Source organism: Atractosteus spatula, chromosome 28, assembly GCF_055471065.1.
Source record: "Atractosteus spatula isolate fAtrSpa1 chromosome 28, fAtrSpa1.hap1, whole genome shotgun sequence".
In the NCBI taxonomy this organism is placed as follows: domain Eukaryota; kingdom Metazoa; phylum Chordata; class Actinopteri; order Semionotiformes; family Lepisosteidae; genus Atractosteus; species Atractosteus spatula.
Genome location: NC_142733.1, coordinates 2,326,045 through 2,354,022, shown reverse-complemented (window position 1 = coordinate 2,354,022; position 27,978 = coordinate 2,326,045). Strand labels below are relative to the sequence as shown.

The following is a 27,978-nucleotide window of genomic DNA, read 5'->3' as shown; positions in this document are numbered from 1 at the left end:
ACATGAGGACAGATTGTTCAGGGGGAGGGTCAGGGACTGCGATGAGCCTGATGAAATACTACAGTCTGCCCGTTTAAACCTAGCAGCCCTCTCACTGAAATAACCCAATGTGATACACTACCAGGCACACAAGGGAGCACACCTTAACCTTTCCCTGTGTTGTCGGTCTTGCACACACACAGTACAATTACTTAGAAGTAAATATTGCAGGAAAGGGCTGACAAATCAGCCTTTATGACCCAAACAAGTTGGATCTGCTCACTGGCCCCACTCAGTCCCAGCCCTGATAAGGCAGAGTGGAGAGCAGCAGAGTTCTGCGCTGTTCCTAACGGGGCCGATGCTGGAAACAAACTCCAGGAAAATAATTGCAAGAAGAACACATCTCCCACAGCACTGATCTTCCAGCTGGGTGTCCGCCCTGTGGGCTTGAGCGGGTGAGGCATCGTCTCAGCTCTCAGAGCTGCGGAGTCTGTCTCCCTCTCTGCCTGTGTGTGTCCGACAGCCCCTGCCTCGCAGCTGCATCGCAGATTTTAAAACCAGGCACCCCTAATGCCAAATGTTAACCGATATCCCAATAACATGTAGCTTTAATGAATTAATAGCATTTTCTTTTGAGATGCAGTTAACAAGTGTTGACATTTAACACAATGACATTTTTAATTGCATTTCCAGTTGAGGGGTGACTGGATAAAGCACATTTTTCAGGTGCAAAGAGGCTAAAAGCCCTGTGCTGTGCGGAGCAGGAACTTGTGCGGGTTATGCCAGTTTAGGTTTGTTTGTCGGGAACGAATCCAGACTCATCGCAAGATAATCACTTGTCCGAAGTCACACGTCCCCGGACTCGCCCTCTCTCACTGCACCCTGGGACCTGTAGTCCCACACAACATTACTCTCCACACACATCGCCCCCACCTTTGACTACAATTCCCGGGGCTCACCGCGCCAGTTTCCTGGATTCCGCGGGGCTGGACTGTGCTCATCCTAAACTGTATTTAGCGGTTTTAAGGTATTAATAACACCATAACGTTATTTATCACGAAGCTGTTACGTTAATGTGCTGAGCGGTGCACAGATCATGCGCCGTTAGCCTGTGTTTTATCAGTAACCGCTGGAAGAAAATAAACTTTATAGAGACTAACAGATTGTGTGAACCATAGCAGTTACTGTACTGAGCTCAGCGGTGCCGGCGATCACTGTAAAACGAGGTACGTCTTCACGATCCTTTACTGTGTGTTATTTACCAGTGAAACACCAGTCTATTTCATAGCTCTTCGTTCTGTATGGATCTCTTTACCTAGTTAGTATTTTTTTAACTCAGAATTTATTTACAGTGGGTAGTGGTGACATACTGTACGTGCTGGCTGTACGTAACGATCTGTACTGGACCTCTACCTAACCCGGCCAGTACCGGTCCTGATCTAACTGACCACAATTCATAGGATAGTCGGAGATTTATATTTTGTGAAATTTATTTCTGTATTGATTTTTTATTCATTTCTTAAAAGATGACTGGCGCTTCTAGCCTTGTTCTCTTATGTTTGCGATGATCTTTCCATTTACAACTTTTATTATAACACATATTGAACCAGCGGGTTATGCCTCCCTTACTGTAACGTGACTGTCTTGTTCATTCCTGTTGTAGCCCCTATTGTAACAGGACTGTCTTATTGGACTGGGACTGTCCTACTGCACTGGGACTGTATCCCCTATTATAACAGGACTGTCCTACTGTACTGGGACTGTGGCCCCGATTGTAACAGGACTGTTCTACTGTACTGGGACTGTAGCCCCGATTGTAACAGGACTGTTCTGCTGTACTGGGACTGTAGCCCCTTTTGTAACAGGACTGTCCTACTGTACTGGGGCTGTAGCCCTATTGTAACAGGACTGTCCTACTGTACTGGGACTGAAGCTCCTATTCTAACAGGACTGTTCTACTGTACTGGGACTGAAGCCCCTATTGTAACAGGACTGTCCTACTGTACTGGGACTGTAGCGCCTATTGTAACAGGACTGTCCTACTGTACTGGGACTGTAGCGCCTATTGTAACAGGACTGTCCTACTGCACTGGGACTGTAGCTCCTATTGTAACAGAACTGTCCTACTGTACTGGGACTGTAGCTCCTATTGTAACAGGACTGTTATACTGTACTGGGACTGTAGATCCTATTGTAACAAGACTGTCCTACTGTACTGGGACTGAAGCTCCTATTCTAACAGGACTGTCCTACTGTACTGGGACTGTAGTTCCTATTGCATCGGGACTGTCCTACTGTACTGGGACTGTAGCTCCTATTGTAACAAGACTGTCTAACTGTACTGGGGCTGTAGCCCCTATTGTAACAGGACTGTCCTACTGTACTGGGACTGTAGCGCCTATTGTAACAGGACTGTCCTACTGTACTGGGACTGTAGCCCCTATTGTAACAGGATTGTTCTACTGCACTGTGGCTGTAGCCCCTATTGTAACAAGACTGTCCTACTGTACTGGGACTGTAGCTTCTATTGTAACAGGACTGTTCTGCTGTACTGGGACTGTAGCTCCTATTGTAACAGGACTGTTATACTGTACTGGGACTGTAGATCCTATTGTAACAAGACTGTCCTACTGTACTGGGACTGAAGCTCCTATTCTAACAGGACTGTCCTACTGTACTGGGACTGTAGTTCCTATTGCATCGGGACTGTCCTACTGTACTGGGACTGTAGCTCCTATTGTAACAAGACTGTCTAACTGTACTGGGGCTGTAGCCCCTATTGTAACAGGACTGTCCTACTGTACTGGGACTGTAGCGCCTATTGTAACAGGACTGTCCTACTGTACTGGGACTGTAGCCCCTATTGTAACAGGATTGTTCTACTGCACTGTGGCTGTAGCCCCTATTGTAACAAGACTGTCCTACTGTACTGGGACTGTAGCTTCTATTGTAACAGGACTGTTCTGCTGTACTGGGACTGTAGCTCCTATTGTAACAAGACTGTCCTACTGTACTGGGACTGTAGTTCCTATTGCATCGGGACTGTCCTACTGTACTGGGGCTGTAGCCCCTATTGTAACAGGACTGTCCTACTGTACTGGGACTGTAGCGCCTATTGTAACAGGACTGGTCTACTGTACTGGGACTGTAGCCCCTATTGTAACAGGACTGTTCTACTGTACTGGGACTGAAGCCCCTATTGTAACAGGACTGTCCTACTGTACTGGGACTGTAGTTCCTATTGTAACAAGACTGTCCTACTGTACTGGGACTGTAGTTCCTATTGCATCGGGACTGTCCTACTGTACTGGGACTGTAGCACCTATTGTAACAGGACTGGTCTACTGTACTGGGACTGTAGCCCCTATTGTAACAGGACTGTCCTACTGTACTGGGACTGAAGCTCCTATTGTAACAGGACTGTTCTTCTGTACTGGGACTGTAGCTCCTATTGTAACAGGACTGGTCTACTGTACTGGGACTGTAGCCCCTATTGTAACAGGACTGTCCTACTGTACTGGGACTGAAGCTCCTATTGTAACAGGACTTTCACATTGTAGTGCTGGACTGACAGTACAGTGGTGGGAGTAAGGAACTCTACTGTTGAAGGATGCTGTATATAATTTGCAGTCTGACTACTGGATTGCTGTGTGTCTGTTACTCCACAGTGGGAGCAGAGAGAGGAGAAACAAACTGTGGAGCCTAACATGACAGGTGAGTCCTCTATCGTTAGGCTCATGAGCTTTAGTTAACAGGCAGAGTTTGCAACTCACCTTTATGCTTGTGGCTCTTGGCAACTCTTTAAAGCCTTTTGATTGCTGCTTTGTGTGCTGGAAGTGTTGTGACTTCGTTGTGCCCAGGAAAATCAGGGTGTCAACTGGGGCCGTGGGGTTCAGTGTGATCCCTCTCATTCATCTCTTTCAGATCGGGCGAACAATTTCCCTCCTCTGCCCCGCTTCATCCCCCTGAAGCCGTGTTTCTATCAGGACATTGAGGAGGAGATTCCAGCACAGCACCACCTGCTGGTCCGCAGGGTGTACTACCTCTGGATCTGTGAGTCGCTGCTCAGGGAGTGCATCAATTTGCAAGTGTGCTGCAGTCTCTGTGTGTGTGTCTGTGTGTCTTAGTCTCGTTGTGTTTCTGTGTACTTGTTTGTGTTTGTGGGTGTTGGTTGTCTCTGTGTATTGGTGTTATAGTGCGTGTCTCTGTCTGCGTCTGTGTACTGGTGTGTCTGTGTACTAGTGTGTGTTTCTGTGTACGTGTCTATATACTAGTGTGCCTCTTTATTTGTGTATCTGTGTGTGTAAGTGTATTAGTGTGTGAGTCTCAGTGTACTAGTGTGTCAGTGTGGTAGTGTGTGTCAGTGTGTGTATTGCTGTATGTCAGTGTGTGTATTGTTGTGTGTTAGTATACTAGTGTGTGTGTCAGTGTACAAGCCCTTCTCTCTCCCCAGTGTACTCGGCCACCCTGGTGGTGAACGTGGTGGCCTGTCTGGCCTGGTGGGCAGGAGGGGGTAATGGTGCCAACTTTGGGCTGTCGCTGGTCTGGCTGCTGCTCTTCAGCCCCTGCAGCTATGTGTGCTGGTTCCGCCCCCTGTACAAGGCCTTTCGGTGAGTCTGCACACCCCCTCATGCCTTCCTGGCACCCCCTCTCACCCTCTCGCACTCCTGACATACCCTCTCACCCTCACACACTCCTGACACCCCCTCTCACCCTCTCGCACTCCTGACATACCCTCTCACCCTCACACACTCCTGACACCCCCTCTCACCCTCGCTCACTCCTCACACACCCTCTCACCCTCGCTCACTCCTCACGCACCCTCTCACCCTCACGCACTCCTGACACCCCCTGACGCACTCCTGACACACCCTCTCATCCTCACACACTCCTGACACCCCCTCGTGCACTCCTGACACATCCTCGCTCACTCCTCACACACCCTCTCACCCTCACACACTCCTCACACACCCTCTCACCCTCGCCCACTCCTCACACACTCCTCGCACACCCTCTAACCCTCACACGCTCCTGACACACCCTCTCACCCTCACACGCTCCTGACACACCCTCTCACCCTCATGCACTCCTGACACTCCCTCATGCACTCCTGAGATACCCTCACACACTCCTTACACACCCTCTCACCCTTGCTCACTCCTCACACACCCTCTCACCCTCATGCACTCCTGACACCCCCTCACGCATTCCTGACACACCCTCACACACTCCTTACACACCCTCTCACCCTTGCTCACTCCTCACACACCCTCTCACCCTCATGCACTCCTCACACACCCTCACACACTCCTGACACACCCTCGTGCACTCCTGACACCCCCTCGCTCACTCCTGACACACCCTCTCACTCTCACACACTCCTGACACACTCTCGCTCACTCCTCACACACCCTCTCACCCTCATGCACTCCTCACACACCCTCACGCATTCCTGACATACTCTCACACACTCCTCACACACTCTCTCACCCTCGCTCATTCCTCACACACTCCTCTCACACCCTCTCACCCTCACACACTCCTGACACACCCTCTCACCCTCACGCACTCCTCACACCCCCTCACGCACTCCTAACACACTCTCACTTACTCCTCACGCACTCCTGACACACCCTCTCACCCCCTCACGCACTCCTGACACACCCTCACACACTCCTGACACACCTTCTCACCCTCGCTCACTCCTGACACACCCTCACTCACTCCTGACACACCATCTCACCCTCCTCACTCACTCCTGACACACCCTCTCACCCTCCTCACTCACTCCTCACACACCCTCTCACCTTCACACACTCCTCACACACCCCCTCACTCATTCGCACTCCTGACACACCCTCACACACTCCTGACACCCCTTCACGGGCTCCTGACACACCCTCTCACCCTCGCGCACTCCTCACACACCCTCTCACCCTCATGTACTCCTGACACCCCCTCACGCACTCCTGACACATTCTCTCACCCTCACACACTCTTGACACCCCCTTGCTCACTCCTGACACACCCTCTCACTCTCTCACACTGCTGACACACCCCCATGCACTCCTGACACACCCTCGCTCACTCCTCACTCACCCTCTCACCCTCGCTCACCCCTGACACACCCTCACGCACTCCTGACACACGCACACGCCCTCACTCACTCCTCACACACCCTCTCACTCATTCACACTCGTCACACACCCTCTCACCCTCGCTCACTCCTCACACACCCACACACTCCTCACCAGGGCCGGCACGTGCCATTCTGCCTCTCTAGGTGAAACACAATTGTGCTGCCCCTCCCCTCAGTGAGCTGTGGGACCAGGGTAGTGTATTATTCGCATTGGGATGTGCGTCTCATTTCATCGTGTTTAACAAACAACACCACAAAACCTTTACAGAAAACCTTATATCAATGGAAAATAGAAAACTGGAGCATCACAAAACTGTTTTCAGAACTGAAAAGCACCATGGCAATCAATTGCAAGAAAACTTTTTTTATCGGAAGACGCACTTTAGCATACGTGTGTCAATAAGTAATCAATAAGCCAGCAAAACATAACCACAAAAGCAAAAACCAGCAAAAAAAGAGTATATCCCATGTTTGTTCCTTCTTTGGAGCGTCCGTGAAGTCTCTGTAAGAGCAGCTGTATATCCACAAGAGGCTCGCCCGACTCATCTAAAGACCTGGAGGAAACTGAAATGTATTGGCTATTGCAATTGCATTTTGAATCTGCCCGCTTCGAAAGAGCTGATCTAATTGGTTGAAATCGCTGTCATTCATCATATTTTCAGCCAAACGCTCATGTCCATAATATCAATCCCCAACTCGCCACGTTTCATGATCAGAACGTCGGTCGTGCCGGCTCCTGTAGTATCTGTCAGCTCTGTGAATTCTCAGAAATGCTCTCTCATCTTCACGCTGCTGTCCTGTGTTGTAACGCACGATCATTGTCATCTGTTTGATTCTACTCACGTTGGCGGTACAATCTAGAAGTATTGAGTAGTACGTAGCTGACTTGAGCATCGTCAGAGTTTCGTGCTGGCTCTGGGCTGCTAGTATTGCTATTATTTCATTTGGAATTCCTTTACCCAAGTAGTGAACATGCGTTTCTTTAGAAGTTACTCATGTGTTCAGCCAACATTATCAAAAAGGCCAATTGTCTCTATAAGTTTCAGGAAATTGCCATTTCATGCTCAAGCAGTCTATAGCCAGTAGCCATATCACTCTGCAGCTCCCAGCTGGCTGCCCACTGGAGCCCAGCAGGTGTGAGCCTGGCCAGTACCTGTACAGGAGACTCCTGGGAAAAACTAAGGTTGCTCCTGGAAGAGGTGTTAATGGGGCCAGCAGGGGGCGCTCACCCAGTGGTCCATGTGGGTCCTAATGCCCCAGTATAGTGACAGGGACACTATACTGTAAACAGGCACCATCCTTCGGATGAGACGTTAAAACCGAGGTCCTGACTCTCTGTGGTCAATAAAAATCCCAGGGCGTTTCTCGAAAAGAGTAGAGGTGTTACCCCGGTGTCCTGGACAAATTTCCCCCTGGCCTTTACCAGTCATGGCCTCCTAATAATCCCCATCTCTGAACTGGTTTCATTACTCTGCTCTCCTCCCCACTGAGAGCTGGTGTGTGAGGAGCAGACTGGCACATCATCCGGGTGGGGCTGCACACTGGTGGTGGAGGGGATCCCCATTACCTGTAAAGTGGTTTGAGTGGAGTGTCCAGAAAAGCAATTATTATTAATTATTATTATCCATGCTACCACAGAATGCTATATTTTGCATGGCCATTACTCTTACTAGGCTTACCAAACATCGCAACACTTGCCGCCAATGCATTGTCTCGGCTAATATTTTACGTTGATTTTGCGCATCTGTAGTGTTTTGAGACGCCTTGTGTCCAGCTGTTTTCATTTATTAAAACATTCTATGTGCTCATTCGACCTTTTGTGAGCGCTCAAGACGCTTGACATAGTTTTCCAATCTTTGACACCATCTTTTGCCAGATCTGATTTTCTCTCACTTTCACCAAAAAGGTGACAACAAAAGCAAAAGGTAACATCCTTGCTAATCCAATAAATGAGCCATGGCCTCTCCAGTGTCTCCCCATTTGCTAAAGTCCGACTATAATGACACGCGGATAGTTTTCTGTGCCCGCTGTCCCTGGGAAATTGATTCTTCTGACCTGATGCGGTCCCCTCAGAATGTCTCGAAGTCCTTGGTTAATTGTTGTCGGCCACTTACTGGGATCATTCAAAATGTCCTCAGCTTGTAACATTAGCGGCTGATGAGTCTCTGTTTTGGACGAGACGCAGTTGCTGCTATCCTTGGAAGCAGAACCCTCTACGTCCGCAGTTGCTTGTAACAGAGCAAAGTTGCTATCTGAATCAGTGGTCTGATGACTTGATGTTGGCGGATTATCATCCTTGCTAACGCAGTCTGATTCTGAGGCAGTGTATTTTAAGAATGAGCCTTTCTGTTTTTGGAGTGCCTGCTCTTTGAACAGTCTCCTCTTTTTGTATTCGCAGCCCCTCACACACTCCTCACACACTCCTCACACAACCCCTCACGCACCCCCTCTCGCACTCCTGACACAACCCCTCACGCACCCCTCACGCACCCCTCACGCACCCCTCAGGCACCCACACAACCCCTCACGCACCCCTCATGTACTCCTCACACCCCAGACATGTCGTCCAGTTTCTATGGCCAGGCTGTGGTCACTGAGCCTGTACCTCGTCAGGGCCTGTTTGTTGTCTCTTATCTTGGTCAAATGTTCGGCCAGCGTGTATTGTCTGTTCAGGGCCCTGTAGCATTCCAGTTTATGTTGCGTTTGTGTGTGTGTCCCAGTGTCTGAGATATTGCTGTTTGATCTGAGTTGTGGTGCTCTAGCAGTGCTGTCCTGATGCTGGTCAGTGTTGGTGTGGCTCGGGTCAGTGAGCCTCAGGACCAGCTGGCTCAGGGGGCTCTGTTTTGGGCTCAGCTCTTGGCTCAGCAGGGCTTTGTGGTGGTAGGAATTTTGGTTGCTGTTTTTTAGGTGTAACCAATACTTTAATATTCTTTTCTGTATGTTTATCAATAGTGAGTACTGGCCTAATTTGGCCCTGAATCCGTTGTTAGGTGCTTTTCTCTGCACACGAAGGTTGTTTCTACAGATCTCCATGTGCAGAGTTTCTGTGGGGTGTTTGTCCCATTGAGTGTAATCCTGCTCTGTGAGGGGGACCCCATACTTCACTGCCCTATAGGGCAATGGGTTGGATTACACTTTCAAATATTTTGAGCCAGATTCTTGTTGGTGGGTTGATGTTGAAGAGCCTCCTTCTTATTGTGTAGAAAGCCCTGAGTGCCTTCTCCCTCAGTGCCTTCACTGCCAGGTCAAAACTCCCAGATGAACTGATGGCGAGACCAAGATATGTGTAGCTGGATGTGTGCTCCAATGTGTTGTTGTTGAGTGTGAATTTGTACCTGTTTCCCCGAGGTCTGGCTTTCTTCTGGAAGACCATGACTCTGGTCTTGTCCAGATTGACTGTCAGTGCCCAGGTCTGACAGTACAGCTCCAGCAGTGCCAGGCTCTGCTGCAGCCCCTGTTCTGTGGGCGACAGCAGGACCAGGTCATCTGCGTAGAGCAGGAACTTGATTTCTGTGTCATGTAGTGTGAGACCACACCGTTGCACACTCCTGACACACTTGACCCACCTGCTCACAGGCCTGCAAACTGCACGAGCGAGTCTGACCCTCCTCTCTCCTCTCTCAGGGCTGACAGCTCCTTCAACTTCATGGCCTTCTTCTTTGTGTTTGCGGCGCAGTTTATCCTCACTGTCATCCAGGCCATTGGCATCTCGGGCTGGGGTGCCTGGTGAGTGCGCGTGTCTGTCAGGTTACAGGGAGCAAAATGAAAAACTGGCTACACCCCCGTTTCACTCCCCTGCCCTCCTCTCTCCAACACTTGGCCTTCCTCTCTTACAGCCCACCCCTATTACCCTCTTCTCCCTCCCCATACCCCCCTCTCCTCCAAACTCCCCCTCTCCTCCCTCCATACCCCCCTCTCCTCCAAACTCCCCCTCTCCTCCCTCCATACCCCCTCTCCTCCAAACTCCCCCTCTCCTCCCTCTATACCCCATCTCCTCCCTCTATACCCCCTCTCCTCCAAACCCCCCTCTCCTCCCTCCATACCGCCTCTCCTCCAAACTCCCCCTCTCCTCCCTCCATACCCCCTCTCCTCCCTCTATACCGCCTCTCCTCCAAACTCCCCCTCTCCTCCCTCCATACCCCCTCTCCTCCAAACTCCCCCTCTCCTCCCTCCATACCCCCTCTCCTCCAAACTCCCCCTCTCCTCCAAACTCCCCCTCTCCTCCCTCCATACCCCTCTCCTCCAAACTCCCCCTCTCCTCCAAACTCCCCCTCTCCTCCCTCCATACCCCCTCTCCTCCAAACTCCCCCTCTCCTCCCTCCATACCCCCTCTCCTCCCTCTATACCGCCTCTCCTCCAAACTCCCCCTCTCCTCCCTCCATACCCCCTCTCCTCCAAACTCCCCCTCTCCTCCCTCCATACCGCCTCTCCTCCAAACTCCCCCTCTCCTCCCTCCATACCCCCTCTCCTCCAAACTCCCCCTCTCCACCTTGACGAACATTTTCATCATAATTTTTATTGACTAAATTAACACTGGATTCATATGATGTTTCTGTATAATAATATTTATTATAAACCCTTTATTGCACTAATATTTCTTCTATTTGATATTTGACCTTTCTGGGGATTGATACACTTTAGATTGTGCAGCAAAGACCTGTGCTTTTTACAGAATCTTATCAGATGTGTTAAATATTTTATTAGAAATACATTTTATTATACCAATAAATTAAACTGCTTGGCTAAAGTGTGACTAAAACTAATTCTGTTTTTCTTCTGCATGGAATAAACCTATTACTTGTTCCTTTGCAGCCTACGCATGCTGACGCAGCTCCCCACCTGAGCTAATTCTGTTTTAGTCAACTAAAGTAAGATTAATTATAGTCAGATAAATTAAATTTATAAGATACATGTAGTCGATGGGACTAAATTAAAAATGAGTGAATACACGGTGACTATGACTACTAGACCTGACTAAGACTATGACTAAATAAAAAACTGGTGACTAAATGAACACTGCTCCTAATCGACTCTGTCTCTCCCTCTAGTGGCTGGCTGTCAACGGTGCTGTTTTTCAGCTCAAACGTGGGCTCGGCCGTGGTGATGCTGATGTCGGCGATCCTCTTCACTGTGGTGGCGTTGCTGATGAGTGTGGCTCTGATCCGGGTGAGTGCAGTCCTGTGAGTGACGGCATCACCTCTGGGTCCCCAGTCGAGGACTCTTGTGCTGGTTTCTCGGTATTAAACACAGCTGCCTGCAGGAGGGGTGTATCCTTGTGTAATGCTCAGAAATAAGAGAGAAGAGCGAAACAGGCGTCACATAGTGTATCCTTGGAGAAAATGGGGAATTAGGGCTGTGTTTTAATTCAACACCAGGCACCAAAGAGAGCATTCACAAACACAGAATATGAAAGTGACGTCAAACGAAGGCAACAGTGGGGGGAAAAGCTGGAAATCTTTGTCCTGCTCTGTGAGCAGGAGTGCAGCTCGTGTTGGGGCTCTTGTCCAAGTCGGATTTGTGCTGGGAATGCTCCGCACGCCTGCTGGAGTCCCTGTGGACTCTCCCTGCGTCTGGCCAGAGTCGCACTGTTCACTGACCGCGACAGAAACTCCAGGCAGCACACGGGCCACCCGAACAGCACTTTACTTGGTTAATTATTGAGTGTTTCATTGGGAATTAGAGTGTTTACTTGATTGTTATTGTTTGATTAATAACTAGTGTTAATCGGTTAATTATTGAGTATTAAAATGTTTAATTACTGAGTGTTAATTGGTTAATTGTGGAGTATTAATTGGTTCATTCTCGAGTGTTAATTGGTTACTTCTTGAGTGTAGACTCGTCAGTTAGCTGCTCTCTCTCTGGCCGCAGGTACACCGGCTGTACCGCGGAGGAGGGGGCAGCTTGCAGCGAGCGCAGGAGGAGTGGAGCAGTGGAGCGTGGAAGAGCGCCCCTGTGCGCGACGCAGGATTCCACGCCATTTCGGGCAGCGGCCCCAGCCTGCCAGAATACCCCACCGTGCCCAGCTACCCTGACAACAGCCAATGGTGATCCGCTAAGTGGCCACCAGGAGGCAGCAGACAGGGCTTCTGCTGCCTGGTTATACAGATGTGCTGCAGGGCTCTCATTTATTAGCAACACTTGGTGCAGCTGGATGTTTCATGCTTCTGACTTTATTTTGAGTAAATGTGCTTAGACAGACTTGAGGTTTACATAGGTTCCAGAATATTTGCCTTTTTGCTTCACCAGTGTAGTACACGAGTCCTACAGCACATCAGACTGCTGTGCCCTGGGAGTGTGATTGATGCCACTGTAAAACCTGGAGTGGATTATACTGCTGTGCCCTGGGAGTGTGATTGATGCCACTGTAAAACCTGGAGTGGATTATACTGCTGTGCACTAGGAGTGTGATTGACACCACTGTAAAGCCTGGAGTGGATTACGGTGCTGTGGACTGAGAATGTGACTGACAACACTGAAAAGCCTGGAGTGGATCAGACTTCTGTGCACTAGATCTGAATGGTTTCAGTCCTTTTGGGTTTGGTAGTTGTCAGGGCCCAAGCATTTTAGATGTGGTGTTCCATATTAAGTAGAGTAATGAGTTTGTTATTTTTTCTTTCCTGAATTTTGTTACATGAGCAGCCCTGCACTGATTATCAGGTTTGTGCTCTGCAGAAGCCAAGGGGGAGATAGGTCAGGCCTTGCCCTTCATCGCAGGGCCTGACGCAGATGCTGCTGCAGGAGGCGATGAAAGAGCAGTTAGGTGCACGAACGTGGCAGGAGCTCACTGTAAGACTGCAAGCTCACCTGTTGCTGGCTGAGCTACCGTTTGCTCCTGCAGCAGCGCTGCTCTGCCAGTGCAGGCTGGGCTCCGCTGTAAGAATCTCAACTCCCCAGGTCTACACAGCAGAGGGGTCCACTCAGACTGTTTTACCCCTAGTTGCTCTGGACCACTGGCTGGTTCTCACACTTAGCACCACCAGTTGCCATCATGGGCAAAATGTAGGAGTCAATTACACTTCAATTGATAGTGGTTGGTCCAGTCCAGGTTTTCCCAGATACAGTGCACATAAGCCAACTCCAGCAGGCACGGGATTGTTCATGCTTGTGGCCTTAATTCGGAGAAGTGGCGTTAAAGAACATCAGCACAGTCTGCAGCTCCCTGCAGCTGGTGAAAGCTGGAGTGGCAGACTGATGTCTGTATACCTGGGACTTTCTCTGCACTGTCCCTCACTCCTCACTCCACGCGCCAGGCGCCAGGTGAGGACACCCATGAATCCCACGCCCTGCCAGGGGAAGACTGTCTGAGGGGTGTGCGTCAGGGGGGCTCCCCTGTCTCAGACTCCATGACCCCCGATGTGGGTCTGCTTGCTGAGCCTTAACAATCAACCCTCTCTCTCTGCACACTACAATCTCATCTGTCAGCACAAGCTGCAGGCCTGTCTCAGCAGTGGCTGCGGTTGTGGGGACATGCCTTACTGCCCCCCTCTCTGTGTGGGTCACTTTCATGAGGGTACATTCTAGTGGGAGTTAAACCCTCATGTTTTATCTGATCACCGTTGTGACGTTCCGAGGGATTTATCCCGGACATTCCTTCGTTCATCATTCCTCCTTCCTCTGTTCATCTCCAGCAGCTGGCCAGCGGTGTTGAACTCTCTTCCTTTGTTTTTTTGTTAGAACTTGTTGTTCCTGTTAATTGGATTAAAACAATGGACATGTTTATTTCTCAATATATACCTATCTTGGGATTTTTTTTTTAAACTGAAAAATGTTCTGGTCCAGTTTGAGTGATCGGAAAACTGATCTGACTGACTTGTTTAGGGACTAAGCTCAATAAAACATTGCTGTTTCCTGACGGCGTGTCACTGTGTCATCAAAACGGGGGACAGTTTAAATGCATGAACTTATATCAGAAAGAGGCAAAGCTGAAGAAGGAGTGTGTTGTTGAGAAGACACACTGAAGACAATGCGCAATGTTTCCCTACTCACAGTCATGCGTGACTTGTAGTTTTTATTCTGAATGAGGCCTTTCATTGGTGTCTTTGCTTGCTTAGGTTTTTGGTTAACTTCTTCCTACGCGCAGTCACACGTTTATGAAATAACATTTATTTCAAAAAAAGTTTAGTTTATAAAATGCACTTTGACTTTAAGCCAATTGTTTCCAACAACTACAGGATGCAGAACTTCAAGCAGTCTCTCTCTTGCAGTAAGCTTTCTCACTTAATTCTGATCAAGCAGTTGTTTACAGGCAATCAGTGCATGGTGATCAGACATAGCAAAAAAACAAAAATCTACCATTCTCTAATGAAGAACTCATCTGAAGAAGAAACTAGAAATGACACTAAGACTACTAAGGTATATGGTCAATATTGCTCTTAAAAAAATTAGAATTGGTTTTTCACATATCTAGGTTTTCGGGAGAGATCCAAGGCAGCACCAGATCACCTCACTAAAGCCATGATCTGTAAAACCGTTGTTGCAGATGGCACTAATGTGTTGGTTGGTTGGTGGGTAGGTAGGTACTCTATTGATCCCATGTGGGAGATTCACAAGGAAGATGTAATACACAGTATGGATATTGCACACTCCCACGCATATTGCACAGAGTAGGTAACTATTGCACAGTTGTGAATGATAAATAAATTGCCCATTCCTCTTCCACGTATTGCACTTCTAAAACCAGATGTAGACAGAACACCAGTAAAACTGAGCACCAGTTGTTACAGAGGAATCAGGTTTCAGGTGTACAGGTATGGAGTCACAACAGGTCAGTGCTGCCCCTGCCCAGACATACCGTGGCTGGGTTGTAAGGTCTTATGGCAGTAGGCACGAATGATCTGTAGCGCTCCCTGTCACACCGTGGTAGGATCAGCCTGTTGCTGAAGGTGCTCTTCATTCCCACAAGCATGTCATGGAGAGGGTGGGAGACATTGTCCATGATGGATATTAATTTGGACACCATTCTCCTCTCAGCCACCACCTCCAGAGAGTCCAGATCAGACCCAATGACAGAACTTGCCTTCTTGATGAGCTTGTTCAGCCCATTAGCATCCCCTGCTCTAATCCCAGAGCCCCAGCACACCACTAATTAGAAAATGGCACTTGCTATCTTTCAATTTAACATTTACCTTTAAATGTTTAACGATAACATTTTGCAAATCTAGCCAAAACAGTTTTGTATATATATACAGTTGACAAACGTAACAAAGATTCCTTCTCATTATTACAAAATACACGTAAGTCATCTTGCTCATGTTTAAATCTAGAAAGTCTCAATTTAACAGGATAAAATCTGTGAACGATCTTAAATGAAATTTCTTTTAACTTTATTTGTAAGACAGTATCGATCAGCAATTGTCCAAACTAACTTCCAATTTATATTCTTAAACATAGCATTCCAAAAGGAGATGCAAGAAGGCATAAAATATGAATTGCACAAGTTCCTAATATAATTATTATTGCATTTTCTATCTTTTATATCTACTCCATCCAAAAATAAATTATCAGGGAAATCCGAAGATACTCTATTGGCAAGGCCAAGACTACCTTTAAACAGCCTCACCACTTTCTCAAGAATAGCATCAAAGACTATGGCATATTCACGGGGAGTGATAGGATTCTTAAATTTTTCCATAAATTCTGTATATGTAAACAATCCGCCATCTTCATTTAACAATTGGGCCACTAGCCAGACTTTGTTACCATAATCAGAAAAAATATGCTTTTATTTTTATACCTTATATCTTTATTATTCCAAATATAATATGTATGTGGTGAAACGTTATGCTTATATATGAAATTCCAACATCATAAAACTTGCTTATGAAAGTTAGATAATTTAAGAGGAATTCTATTAATATCAAAATTACATTTTAACAAAAATTCGAGATCACCTATATGTTGAAAAACCAACTTGGGAATCAAATTCCATATACTATTTTTGTTTATAGTATAATTTCCAATCCAATTGCTTTTAAAGATAATAATAGCAGTATAAAAATCTAAGACATTCAATCCACCATAATTCCTAGGTTGAGTTTGAAGAGACTTTCTTATATTATGAGGTTTGTTTTTCCAAATGAAGTTATAAAGTACTATAAATTATAATGATCAAAATCATTAATAATATACTTGGGGACATCCAATGAGAGAGAAGCATGTACAAAGCGAGAAAGGCCTTCTGCTTTTGAGGATAAAACCCGACCTGCCAGAGACAAATCTCTCATTAACCAAGACTGAAATTGCTTCTTTGTTTTGTCTAAGATAGGCTCAAAATTTAATCTATATCTTTCTTCCTGATCTTTAGAAATTATAATCCCTAAATCACCACCTTTTTTACAGCTATATTGTCAACAACATTTAACTCTGAGTCCTTAAGAGAGAATAATTCACATGTATTAATATTTAGATATAATCCTGACACCACAGAAAATGTACCTATGTCTATTGCCTTAGCCAACTCTCTACTATCTTGAAGAAATATAGTAGTATCATCTGCAAGCTGATGATATTAATACCTTTCGTAACACTATTATTAATATAAAGAGCTAAAGTCTGAGTTACTAATCCTAGTCTAATACCTCTACCAATATAAAATCCTGGAGAACTCCCATTATGTAACTTAACTGAACTATTACAACCATTATAAATAGTTTTAATAACATTCTGAAAATAATGACCCTAACCAAAAAATTCCAAACATTTAAAAATAAAATTATGCTCTACCGTGTCAAAAGCCTTATAAAAATCAAGAAAAAGTATATAACTGTCGTCTTCTATAAGTTCACTATAGTCTATGAAATCCAAGATTAGACGAATATTAATGCATATGTCTACCTTTCATAAACCCAGATTGTGTCTCATCAATAATTTGATCTAAACCTTTTATTCAATAGTGTTATGGGCCTCCAATTTTCTAAGATTAAATTGTCCTTAATGGGTTTGGAAATAAGAGAAATCACTCCCTGTTTTAAAGAGGGGGGCATTTCTTCCTTTTGTATAGATTCATTAAAAACATCAAATAAAAAAAATTAGTCAATTTATCTTGAAAAAAACTTAGAAAATTCACTACTTAACCCATCATTCCCAGGGGCTTTATTATGTTTTAATTTATTAATATTAATCTTAACTTCATTTTTTGTAATCTGTTGATCACAATAAGATCAAAATGCCTCATCTATACGTCTGGCATCCTTCCTTATTGAAGATAAAAAGGCATCTGGTTTGAGATTCTCCTTTCTTGCTGAACATAGTTTTTTGTACAAATCTGCAACGTAAAAGGCTATGTCTCTAGGGTTATCTGAAATAGTACCATTAATATTTATTTTTTTGATCGAATTAAACTCAGATTTCTTTTTTTCTAAATTATAAAAATATTTAATTTTTTTTCTCCTTCTTCCATCCATTTTCATCTCGATCTTACAAACCTCTTGCTTTCTCTTCATAAATCTGGTCTAACTGCAACTGAAGCAAATCTAGTTTATCCTGAACTTCCTGATTATAATTTGTAGTTAAAGCAAGATCAATTATATCTTTAATAATAGTATCTTCTTTAATTCTTTTAGAATGAACTAATCCTTTACTTCTTTTAATTGCAAGTTGTCTTATTTTGAACTTCATAAATTCCCAATTCTTAGAAAATGCTTTATCCCGTAAAGCTTCCTCGTAACTCTTTCTAATAATTAAAGTAGTATCCTTAACAAATTTCTCATCACCCAAGAGATTCTTATTAAACTTCCAATAATTTGAGTTTTTAGGTTTCAAAGGGCCAGACGTACAAACCGATAAAAAGATCCCGTTGTGATCAGTCAAAACTGCTGGACTCATATTAATATCAATAGTAAGACTTTCTAATTCTTTCTAAGTCAACCACAGATCAAATCTTGATTGTTTTGAAAATGAAAATCACGATTCCACCATGAAAATGTTCTTAGTCCCGGATTTAGACATCTCCAAATATCAATTACCCCAAAATCCACACACACGTTTTCCAATTCCACTGACTCCAAACTACTATTAACCCTTAGGGGCCATCTGCAGTATCTAAAGATTCATTAGGTACAGTATTAAAATCTCCTCCCAAAATTGTCTTTGCTTCAGAAAATCTAAGACTTGTTTTATATTCATCTCTAACTCTTGAAAAAAAATTGTATTTTGTGATTTGCTATTTGTAGCATATACATTAACAATTCCATATTGCTTTTTATCAATGTCAACTACCAATAATATCCACCGCCCAGAGTGATGTCAGTTATAATAAGGAATTTTCCCCTTAAACTTCCCCTTTAAGATGGCAACGCCAGCTGAATGATTAATACCACTAGAAATCCAGATGTCATCTCCCCACTGACTCTTCCAAAACTGAAAATCAGACTGACTTGAGTGCATCTCTTGTAAAAAATGATCCAAAATAGAAAAATCGCCTTTCTTTGAACTATATTACAGTACGAATACCTCAGGCTTAATAAAGAAATTAGAAAAAGACATACACAACACAGAAAAAACGACCAAACTAACTGCGATTTTTCAGACCCGATTAATAACAAGCCTTAATAGTGACTATAACCTATACCATATTCAAATCTCCCGAGTTTCACAGTAGCGCGACGGATACAGTGACAAGACCGAGGCTGTCGAGAAGGGCTGTCTACAGTTTCGCCTAACTTAAAATTGAAGCGTAGAAAAACAACAGTGCCTTTTAAATTCAATTGACAACTTACTTCACAGTAATTTTCCCGTATAATGGCCAGTTTTTTCGTTTATTTCTTTGAAAACGTCAACAAACTGTAAATTTCTCCTTTAAACGTCTGACTCAGACAGACTATTTACGCGCCGCGCAACCGCAAGGACCCGTAATCGTGAGGTACAACCGACATGGGATCGAAGTCTCGCCACCGGTCTAGGTCGGGGTCTCGGACCCGAGTTCGGGATCGGTACCAGACCCGCCGAAGCAGGAGTCGTTCCCCCGAGAGGAGGAGAGTCCGGACTCGCAGCAGGTCGGGCTCGAAGCGGCGAGGCGGGTCGGAAATCAAGGTGGCGTCGAGGCGGGCCCGGTCCGCCTCCCGCAGCAGCAGGGAAGGGTCTCGGAGCGTCTCTGGTTCTGGACGGTCCTCCCGATCCAGGTCCGGCTCCAGCAGCGAGGAAAGAGGCCGTCGGGAGAGCAGCGGATCAACAGCCAGGGACAGATCAAGGTATGTGCTCCGGACCAGGGCTGCGGGAGGCCCTGGAACAGCCTTACACGCAAGTCTGTGGAAGGCGCAATCACTGGCCAGCGCAGACGTGGGCTGTCGGTACACAGGTAATAATCGCACTAAGGGTCAGGAGACGACAGACCCAGATTACAGCGACCCTCTCTGGTCAGGTAGTGAAGGATCATGTCACGCCTTGTGCAAGAGTTAAAGCTTTAAGAAACAGAGCTGCTTATATATTCTAAATCTAGACAGAAAGGCAGGCTGACTCTTGTGATTGTGAAAGTATTCGTTGCGCGTAGCTCAGCTGCTCCGGTGCGCCGTGTTCAGCCTGTGATTCCACTCCTCTGCAGCTCCGGCTCCAGGGGAGCGAGAGACGGGAGAAGGAGGAAGAAGAAGGAGAAGAAGGGACCCAGGCAGAGGGAGAGGAGCAGCTCCTCGTCCTCGGAGCGGGACTCCGGGCGAAGCAGGGCGGGAGGGAGTAGGGAGATGGGGAGAGGGGGGAGTCCGGGCCGTAGGAGCAGGGAGAGAGACAGGGGCCAGCGCTCTCTCTCCCGCTCGTCTGTCTCCTCGCTCTCCTCGGGGTCCCCCGAGCGCCAGGGCGCCGGGGCGGCAGCGCAGGAGCACCGGGAAGCCCGGGAGGAGCGCAGGAAGCAGAGAGAAATGATGAAGGCGCTGGAGACGCCGGAGGAGAAGAGAGCCCGCCGCCTGGCCAAGAAGGAGGCCAAGGAGAGGAAGAAGAGAGAGAAGATGGGCTGGAGCGAGGAGTACATGGGCTACACCAACGCAGACAACCCCTTCGGAGACAACAACCTGCTCGGCACCTTCAAGTGGCAGAAGGTGGGGAGAGAGGGAGACAGGGGGATAATGGGGTACTGGGGGGACAGATGGGGGGGAGAGACAGGGGGACATTAGAAAGTGTTGAGGGGGTATCGGCGAGTTGGCAACATGACTTATGTCAGCAGTGCTGCTGTCTGAGTGCCGTTTGTGCTGTGTTTCTGCTGCTCAGGCCCTGGAGAAGAAAGGGATTGGTCACCTGGGAGAGAAGGAACTGAAGGAGAGAAACAAGCGCATCCAGGAGGAAAACAGGAGGGAACTGCAGAAGGTACAGTGGGGTCAGTGGGATATGTGGACTGTTTTTCTAGTTCTGTTCAAGGACTTCATTAGTTTGAAGGATCAAGTGCAGTACTGAAAAAAAAAGTTAGTTATAGTTCCTCACCTCTGTAGCTGTGTCTCATGTATCAGTGGCTCTGATATTAGAGGCTCTGCAGGTGTCTCCTGTATCGTCAGGGTCAGTGTCTCCTGTATTGGTGTCTGTAACGTCAGGGTCAGTGTCTGTGACGTCAGGGTGATTCAATACTCAGTCACTCAATACAATTAGTAAAGACAGAAGAGTCACGAGTTTGGCTCAAAATCAAAGGAAATATCATCTGTACAGAAAATTAGGTTTTCTTGTGTGTTGTCTACATCCTGCCCTCAGAATCCCCTTACTACAGTGAAGGAATTCTCCCCAGTCTCCACACGGAGATCTGTCATTTCCAGGGCCAGTGTAACGTGCTGCTCTGTGGTGACCTCAACGCACAAACAGGCAGGCTGGCAGATTTCACCAGCACACAGGAAAACACTCATGATGTATTCGGATAATCCCCTCTGTACTACACACCGATCACCTAACACAGGTACAGCCATGACAAAGAGGTCAACGGAGCTGGAGCAGCTCGTGCCCGGTGATGTCAAGAGCTGGGCCTGTACATCGTAAACAGCAGGACCGGAGTGGACTCTCTAGGCAGGTTCACCTACAGCTCAGCTCTGGGCAGCAGTGTGGTGGACTACGCCATCACTGACCTGGACCCCTCCTGTATCAGTGCCTTCACTGTCAGCCCACAAACTCCTCTCTCCAACCACAGCCAGATCACACTCTACATGAAGAGAGCACACCAGCACAGAGACACACTGACACAGCCCAGCCAGCTAGCTGTACGACCTCAACCAGGGGTACAGAAGGGACACAGACAGCCTGGACAGATATCAATTTACACTGCGTGATGAAGAAATCCAGACACTATTGGACACATTCCTAAACACTCCGTATCAAACCAACAAAATAGGTATAAACTTGGCCAAACAAAAAAAAATTAAGCTAAAAACAAAATAAAAAAACTACCAAAAAACAAAAGCAAAAGAAAAGTGGTTTGATATAGAGTGCATAAACACCAGAAAAGCACTACGAAAACTCTCAAATCAAAAACGCAGACAATCACACAACACAGATCTGCGCCTCAGCTACAGCTACAAACATTACAAACACAAGCTGAAAAAGAAAATAAACACATACATAAACAAACTACTTGCAGAAATTGAGGCGTCACTAAATCGGAACTGCTTCTGGGGACGTGGAGCACTTTAAATAGGGTTACCATGTTTGAACATCAAAAAAAGAGGGCACCCTGAGGCACTTTCCCATTGCCTTACCTGGGAAGGGGGTCGGGATGGAGAGGGTTTTCAAAATATCCCGCGTTTAATGTTCTTTGGTAAATGTACCTGCATATCAGATATTGGCACAGAAACTTTCTGTGCCTGTAAATAATAATATCTAATAATTCCTAAGATTTTTCTCTGGCTTACCTCCTCAGTGGTGTAGAACTTTACCTTTCTTCCCGTTGATGTGACCAAGCATATTTCTCTGCAGATCGGATTTTTCTCAGCTGTGGTTGATTACCCTAATGATGTTTAACTGTGTGAAATGCACAAGTCCCCTCTGCTGCAGTAACAGTATCGTCTGTTTTGCTGCCAGATTTGACAAAATATTGGTTGACTAACTCTCTCCTCGAATGGCCTTTTTGTGTTTGTCTGAGGGGGCAAGTCAAGTACACCTTTATTTGCCACGGAGACAAAAGTACCAGGCTTACACACCAAACATTCAGCTTCCCAGTCTTCTCTGCCACTTCGAAAACACAGAAATGTATTTTTTTAGTTCTGCTGTGAATTTACACCTTCGCTTTGGCATTGTGTTTGAGGGTAGGAAAACGAGAAACGAAATAGGGAGCCTTTCGAGGGAATGCTTCTGCCCTGCACAGACTGAGTAAAGACACTGGTATTGACGCCTGATTTTGCTCTCTCATGACATAATCATACACATACAGGACGAAAACTGAATGATAACGTAGGTCGCAAAGTGAACTAGAGAAGTTAAGAAATTCTCTCTCTTCTGTCTTTATAACTTTTGTTAGTTATTCTTCATGGTGAAAATAATAGGGTCGAAATCCCGGACATTTCTGGATATTTTAAAATTCCCCCCGGACGGAGATATAAGGATCAAAATAGAGGACATGTCCAGGAAAATCTGGACGTATGGTAGCCCTGCTTTAAATAAATGAAAACCAGAAGAGTTGGCCATCCAAAATGGAACAATCAAGCAAACATACTTTGAAAATCCATACCACCAAATGCTTCAAAGTACAAATAAATCAGACCAAAACATCATTTATGAAAAACTCAAAATTTTTGAATTGGCTATTAAAGACAACTGAAACCCCCTAGACTCCCCAATCACAGAGCAGGAGCTACTGGACAAACTCCAGGCCCTGGTGGAACTGTTCTGTCAGACCTTGGCGCTGACAGTCAATCTGGACAAGACCAGAGTCATGATTTTACAGAAAAAAGCCAGACCTCAGGAAAACAAGTACCACTTCACTCTTAACAACACATTGAAGCACACATCCAGCTACACATACCTCAGTCTGACTATCTGCTCATTTGGTAGTTTTTACCTGGCAGTAAAGGCACTGAGAGAGAAGGCTTTTCGACATCAACCCACCAACAAGAATCTGGCTCCAAATATTTGAAAGTGTAATCCAACCCATTGCCCTATAGGGCAGTGAAGTGTGGGGTCCCCTCACAGAGCAGGATTACATTAAATGGGACAAACACCCCATAGAAACTCTGCACATGGAGATCTGTTGAAACATCCTCCATGTACAGAGAAAAACACCTAACAATGGGTGCAGGGCCGAATTAGGCCAATATCCACTATTGATAAACATACAGAAGAGACTAATAAAGTATTGGCTGTACCTAAAAAACAGCGACCAAAACTCCTACCACCACAAGCCCAGCTGAGCCAAGAGCTGAGCCCAACAAAGAGCCCCCTGAGCCAGCTGGTCCTGAGGCTCACCGACCCGAGCCACACCAACACTGACCAGCATCAGGACAGCACTGCTAGAGCACCACAACTCAGATCAAACAGCAATATCTCAGACACTGGGACACACACACAAACACAATATAAACTGGAATGCTACAGAATCCTAAAAAGACGATACACACTAGCTGGATATTTGACCAAGAAAAGAAACAGACCCTGATGAAGTACAGGCTCATTGACCACAACCTGTCCATAGAAACTGGGCGACACAGGCAGACCTGGCTGCCCAGAGGGGGCAGGCTGTGCTCCCACTGCCAGTGGGGAGAAACAGAGACAGAGGTGCACTTCCTACTGCACTGTGACAGATATTCTGGGATTAGAGAAACATTCTTCCCTAAATTTACACAGCTAATCCCAGAATTCCCACACCTGCTAGAATCACAACAACTCCCAATCCTACTGGGAGAGGGAGGAGGGAACAGTGAGTCTGTCTCCCAGTGATGCTCCATATGTTTATATGTAGTATCTTATGATTGTGTCTTTATTGTAAATGTGTGTAGATTTTTGTTTTTTGTTAATTGTCTTTGTTTTGCTTTGGCAACACTGATTTTACTCATTGGTCATGCCAATAAAGCACCTTGAATTGATCCAGTGTACCGGTGTCTCTGATGTTGGGGTCAGTGTCTCTGTGACGTCGGGGTCTCAGCACGGTGTGAGTCTCTCTGTCTCTCCGGGTCCCCAGGTGAAGCAGCTCCGCCTGGAGCGCGAGCGGGAGAAGGCCATGCGGGAGCAGGAGCTGGAGATGCTGCAGCGGGAGAAGGAGGCGGAACATTTCAAGACCTGGGCAGAGCAAGAGGACAACTTCCATCTGCAGCAGGCCAAGCTGCGGTGAGCTGAGCGCCGTGTGGCCGCACCCAGCACTGTGCCACACGGTGCTGTAGATTAGCAAGCCTGGGTTGTGTCTAACTGTCTTGAGTGAATTTAGTAATCGGTAAAGATCACAGCTCATGTAGCGATTCCCAGTATCCAGAACTGCGAGCCCTCAGTATCTAGAATTGCAAGTTTTCCATGTATCTTTGAATGATTAAAATCCCAAGGGATGCAGAGAAGGAATCTGTGTTCATTGTAACCTTCTCCCAAGCGTAGGGCTTTGTAAATTAATCAGACAGAAATACTGCTCCTGAGGCAGTGACTGATTTCTGCGTATTTCACAGTTCTGGTCTTTGTAAATTAAGTTCAGTAATCCCTTGCTTTTACCGTCTTTGCTTTAAGGGACTTCAGATTTAACAGGCAAAATGCGCTAAAGCTTACCATCTGAAATAAAGAAATGCTAATTTTATACAGTATATTTACCACACGTGAAATAAACAGCTTGTGCATTTATGGTAAAAAGACATGGAGACAATTTTCATTGTGTTTATTGTTAACTGTTAAAATAAGTTAAAAAAATCCAGAAAACATAGTAATTTTCAGGCCAAAATTACTTTTATGCGTCGTTTGTGGTTTAACAGTAACACACACCCCTCCCACAGTAGTCCATTTAGCCGAGGGCCTGCTAGCTTGTCCTGTCAGTCAGACCCTCAAGGGAGAACAGCCCCATTTGTGAGCTCGTGTCCTGAGATCGCCTGTCCTGTGCTCGCAGCTCGAAGATTCGGATCCGGGACGGGCGCGCCAAGCCCATTGACCTGCTGGCCAAGTACATCAGTGCCGAGGACGATGACCTGGCTGTGGAGATGCACGAGCCCTACACCTTCCTGAATGGGCTGACGGTCAGCGACATGGACGACCTCCTGGAGGACATCAAGGTCCGTCTGTGTCCGGCCGCCCGCCCGCACGAGACTCCGCCTCCGGCTCCCTGACTGACTGTCGTCTCTTCCAGGTGTACATGGAGCTGGAGCAGGGCAAGAATGTGGACTTCTGGCGCGACATGACGATCATCACAGAGGATGAGATCAGCAAGCTGCGCAAACTGGAGGCGTCGGGCAAGGGCCCGGGTGAGAGCTTTCTCCGTTTTAACAGCCCTACACTGCAGAGGAGGACAGACACACTGCTCCTCGACAAGTCCACCTGTTCCGCTGAGCTGCTCCAGGCCTTGGCTGACTAAACCCCCCCAAGTCCTGAAGCAGCGACACCCCCCAGTTGCTGTGAATGTGTCTGAGTGCCTCCAACAGTCGTGATTCTGCCTGTTTTTATGTCCCTGCCTGCCCTTGTCTCTGCCTGGTGACAAGTGCCTTGCAAGGACGCACACTGTTGCTAAAGCGCCTGTACCTGGAAGCAGTCATGACACACCAGTGAAGTGTGCGGGTGCGTCTGACGCTGCGTGTCTCTCTCCGAGGCCAGGTGACCGCCGCGAGGGCATCAACGTGTCCGTGAGCGCAGACGTGCAGAGCGTGTTCAAGGGCAAAACCTTCAGCCAGCTGCAGGCGCTGCAGATGAACATCGAGAGCAAGATCGCGGCTGGGGGCTCCAACCTCGACATTGGCTACTGGGAGAGCCTGCTGCAGCAGGTCAGGGTGTACATGGCCAGAGCGCGGTGAGTGAGGGGCCAGGGGGCCTGAGGGCTGGGCCAGGGGGCACGAGGGCCGTTCTAGCTGTACTGACCAGAGCACTTGCTTGTCTCCCTGCCCCAGCCTGAGAGAGAGGCACCAGGAGGTCCTGAGGCAGAAGCTGTACAAGCTGAAGCAGGAGCAGGGTGTGGAGAGCGAGCCGCTCTTCCCCATTGTGAAGCAGGAGCTGCCTTCCCCCGAGCCAGCGTGAGTAACAGCGCTCTGTCCTCGCCGGAGCAGGTCCTTCCGGCTGCTGGGTTCAGTTCTCAGTGTTGCATCTGACTGCAGTTTGGACTGCTAACAGTGCGCAGCTGTCGGCGCACTGCAGACCGTTTGTGCCCGTGTGTGTCGTCCTCCGGGGCAGCAGCGCTGACCGAGTCTCTGTGCGCAGGACCCCAGGCGAGGCCGGCGGTGCAGAGGAGCCTGGGAACACAGCCTCCTGCTCCTCTCCCTCCGGGACGAGGGAGGAGGGAGGTGAGGCAGGCAGGTCAGAGTCAGGGGAGGAGGGCGAGGCGGGCGAGGCCAGGCCAGCCGGCGAAGCCGTGCTGACAGAAGAGGACTTGATCCAGCAGAGCCTGGCGGAGTACGACTCTGGCCGTTACAGCCCCCGCCTCCTGAACCAGACTGACCTGCCTCTGGACACCCACACCGTGGACCCTGAGGAGGACCTCCAGAGGCTGAGACAGGCACGCACACAGCTGCGGGTCACAGGTGAGTGACCGCCACAGGGACAGGCTACTGCAGAGACACGCTGGCACACAGCTGTGGGTCACAAGTGAGCAGACAGGCTACTGCAGAGACATGCTGGCACACAGCTGTGGGTCACAAGTGAGCAGACAGGCTACTGCAGAGACACGCTGGCACACAGCTGCTGGTCACAGGTGAGCGATTACCACAGGGACAGGCTACTGCAGAGACACGCTGGCACACAGCTGCGAGTCACTGGTGAGCGATTGCCACACAAAGACAGGCTGACAGAACTCAGCTGCACTCATGGTAGCTTGACGGAAGCCTTAAATAAATAGTTTAAATAAAACATGAAATTGTTTTTAGGTTTGAATAAAAATTGAATGATTAAAATTGTCTACAAAGCAAAGGGAAAGTGCAGTTAAATGAGGATGTTGGTGAGGTAATGACAGCGGAAGCTCTCCCCCTAGGCGATGCCAACGAGAGCGCGGAGGACGCGTTTGTGCGGCGTGCACGGGAGGGAATGGGCGGAGACGAGGCGCAGTTCAGCGTGGAGATGCCGCTGACGGGCAAGATGTACCTGTGGGCTGACAAGTACCGCCCGCGCAAGCCGCGTTTCTTCAACCGCGTGCACACGGGCTTCGAGTGGAACAAGTACAACCAGACGCACTACGACTTCGACAACCCGCCGCCCAAGATTGTGCAGGGCTACAAGTTCAACATCTTCTACCCCGACCTCATCGACAAGCGCTCCACGCCCCAGTACTTCCTGGAGCCCTGCGCTGACAACAAGGACTTCGGAGTGCTGCGCTTTCATGCTGGGCCTCCCTACGAGGACATCGCCTTCAAGATCGTGAACCGCGAGTGGGAGTACTCTCATCGGCATGGCTTCCGCTGCCAGTTCGCCAACGGCATCTTCCAGCTGTGGTTCCACTTCAAGAGATACCGGTACCGCCGATAAAGAGACCAGCAGAAGTGCGCCTGCAGCGTGGACTGTGCAGGGTGAGGGCGGCAGGATGCTGGTGTGATGGCCACTGGAGTTTCAGTGGAGCTTGCAGAGTTCGGGTATAGCTTAGCCAACCTCATGAACTAAAGGCGTGAATTATTATTAAATATTGTGACTTCAACAGGAATAAAGAAATTGTCTACTTTTGAAAATCTTGTAACCATTCGTTGGTGGGGACCAGTATAACTCTCCAATGACTTTGGCCATTTTGATTTTTTTTAATAAAGTCTTTTTAAAAGTGGTATGTTATGAAATAGGTATGTTCTAGCTGACTATCAGGTAATAGGTACTAC

The 27,978-nt window shown here is 47.4% G+C and overlaps 2 protein-coding genes across 2 annotated transcripts; both read left to right on the top strand.

Annotated features, from left to right (window-relative positions):
• Positions 1-951: 951 nt before the first annotated feature.
• scamp4 (secretory carrier membrane protein 4) lies at positions 952-13,969 on the top strand. The gene is made up of 7 exons (XM_088907630.1): positions 952-1,205; positions 3,648-3,693; positions 3,904-4,032; positions 4,433-4,589; positions 9,743-9,844; positions 11,167-11,284; positions 11,987-13,969. The coding sequence occupies exons 2-7, from the start codon at positions 3,687-3,689 to the stop codon at positions 12,164-12,166; spliced, it is 693 nt and encodes a 230-aa protein (XP_088763756.1). The 5' UTR covers positions 952-1,205; positions 3,648-3,686; the 3' UTR covers positions 12,167-13,969.
• Positions 13,970-18,937: 4,968 nt separating this feature from the next.
• Positions 18,938-27,927, top strand: cactin. Its single transcript, XM_088907471.1, has 10 exons — positions 18,938-19,305; positions 19,656-20,142; positions 20,312-20,407; positions 24,189-24,334; positions 25,089-25,251; positions 25,326-25,440; positions 25,787-25,979; positions 26,077-26,199; positions 26,384-26,703; positions 27,150-27,927. The coding sequence occupies exons 1-10, from the start codon at positions 18,989-18,991 to the stop codon at positions 27,638-27,640; spliced, it is 2,451 nt and encodes an 816-aa protein (XP_088763597.1). The 5' UTR covers positions 18,938-18,988; the 3' UTR covers positions 27,641-27,927.
• Positions 27,928-27,978: the final 51 nt, after the last annotated feature.

Coding starts and splice junctions, on each gene's coding strand:
- scamp4 (XM_088907630.1), top strand. Junction 4,033..4,432: donor GGTGTACTACCTCTGGATCT/GTGAGTCGCTGC, acceptor CTCTCTCCCCAG/TGTACTCGGCCACCCTGGTG. Junction 4,590..9,742: donor CCCCTGTACAAGGCCTTTCG/GTGAGTCTGCAC, acceptor CTCCTCTCTCAG/GGCTGACAGCTCCTTCAACT.
- cactin (XM_088907471.1), top strand. CDS start 18,989: ATGGGATCGAAGTCTCGCCACCGGTCTAGGTCGGGGTCTCGGACCCGA. Junction 25,252..25,325: donor ACCTCCTGGAGGACATCAAG/GTCCGTCTGTGT, acceptor CGTCTCTTCCAG/GTGTACATGGAGCTGGAGCA. Junction 25,980..26,076: donor GTGTACATGGCCAGAGCGCG/GTGAGTGAGGGG, acceptor TCCCTGCCCCAG/CCTGAGAGAGAGGCACCAGG.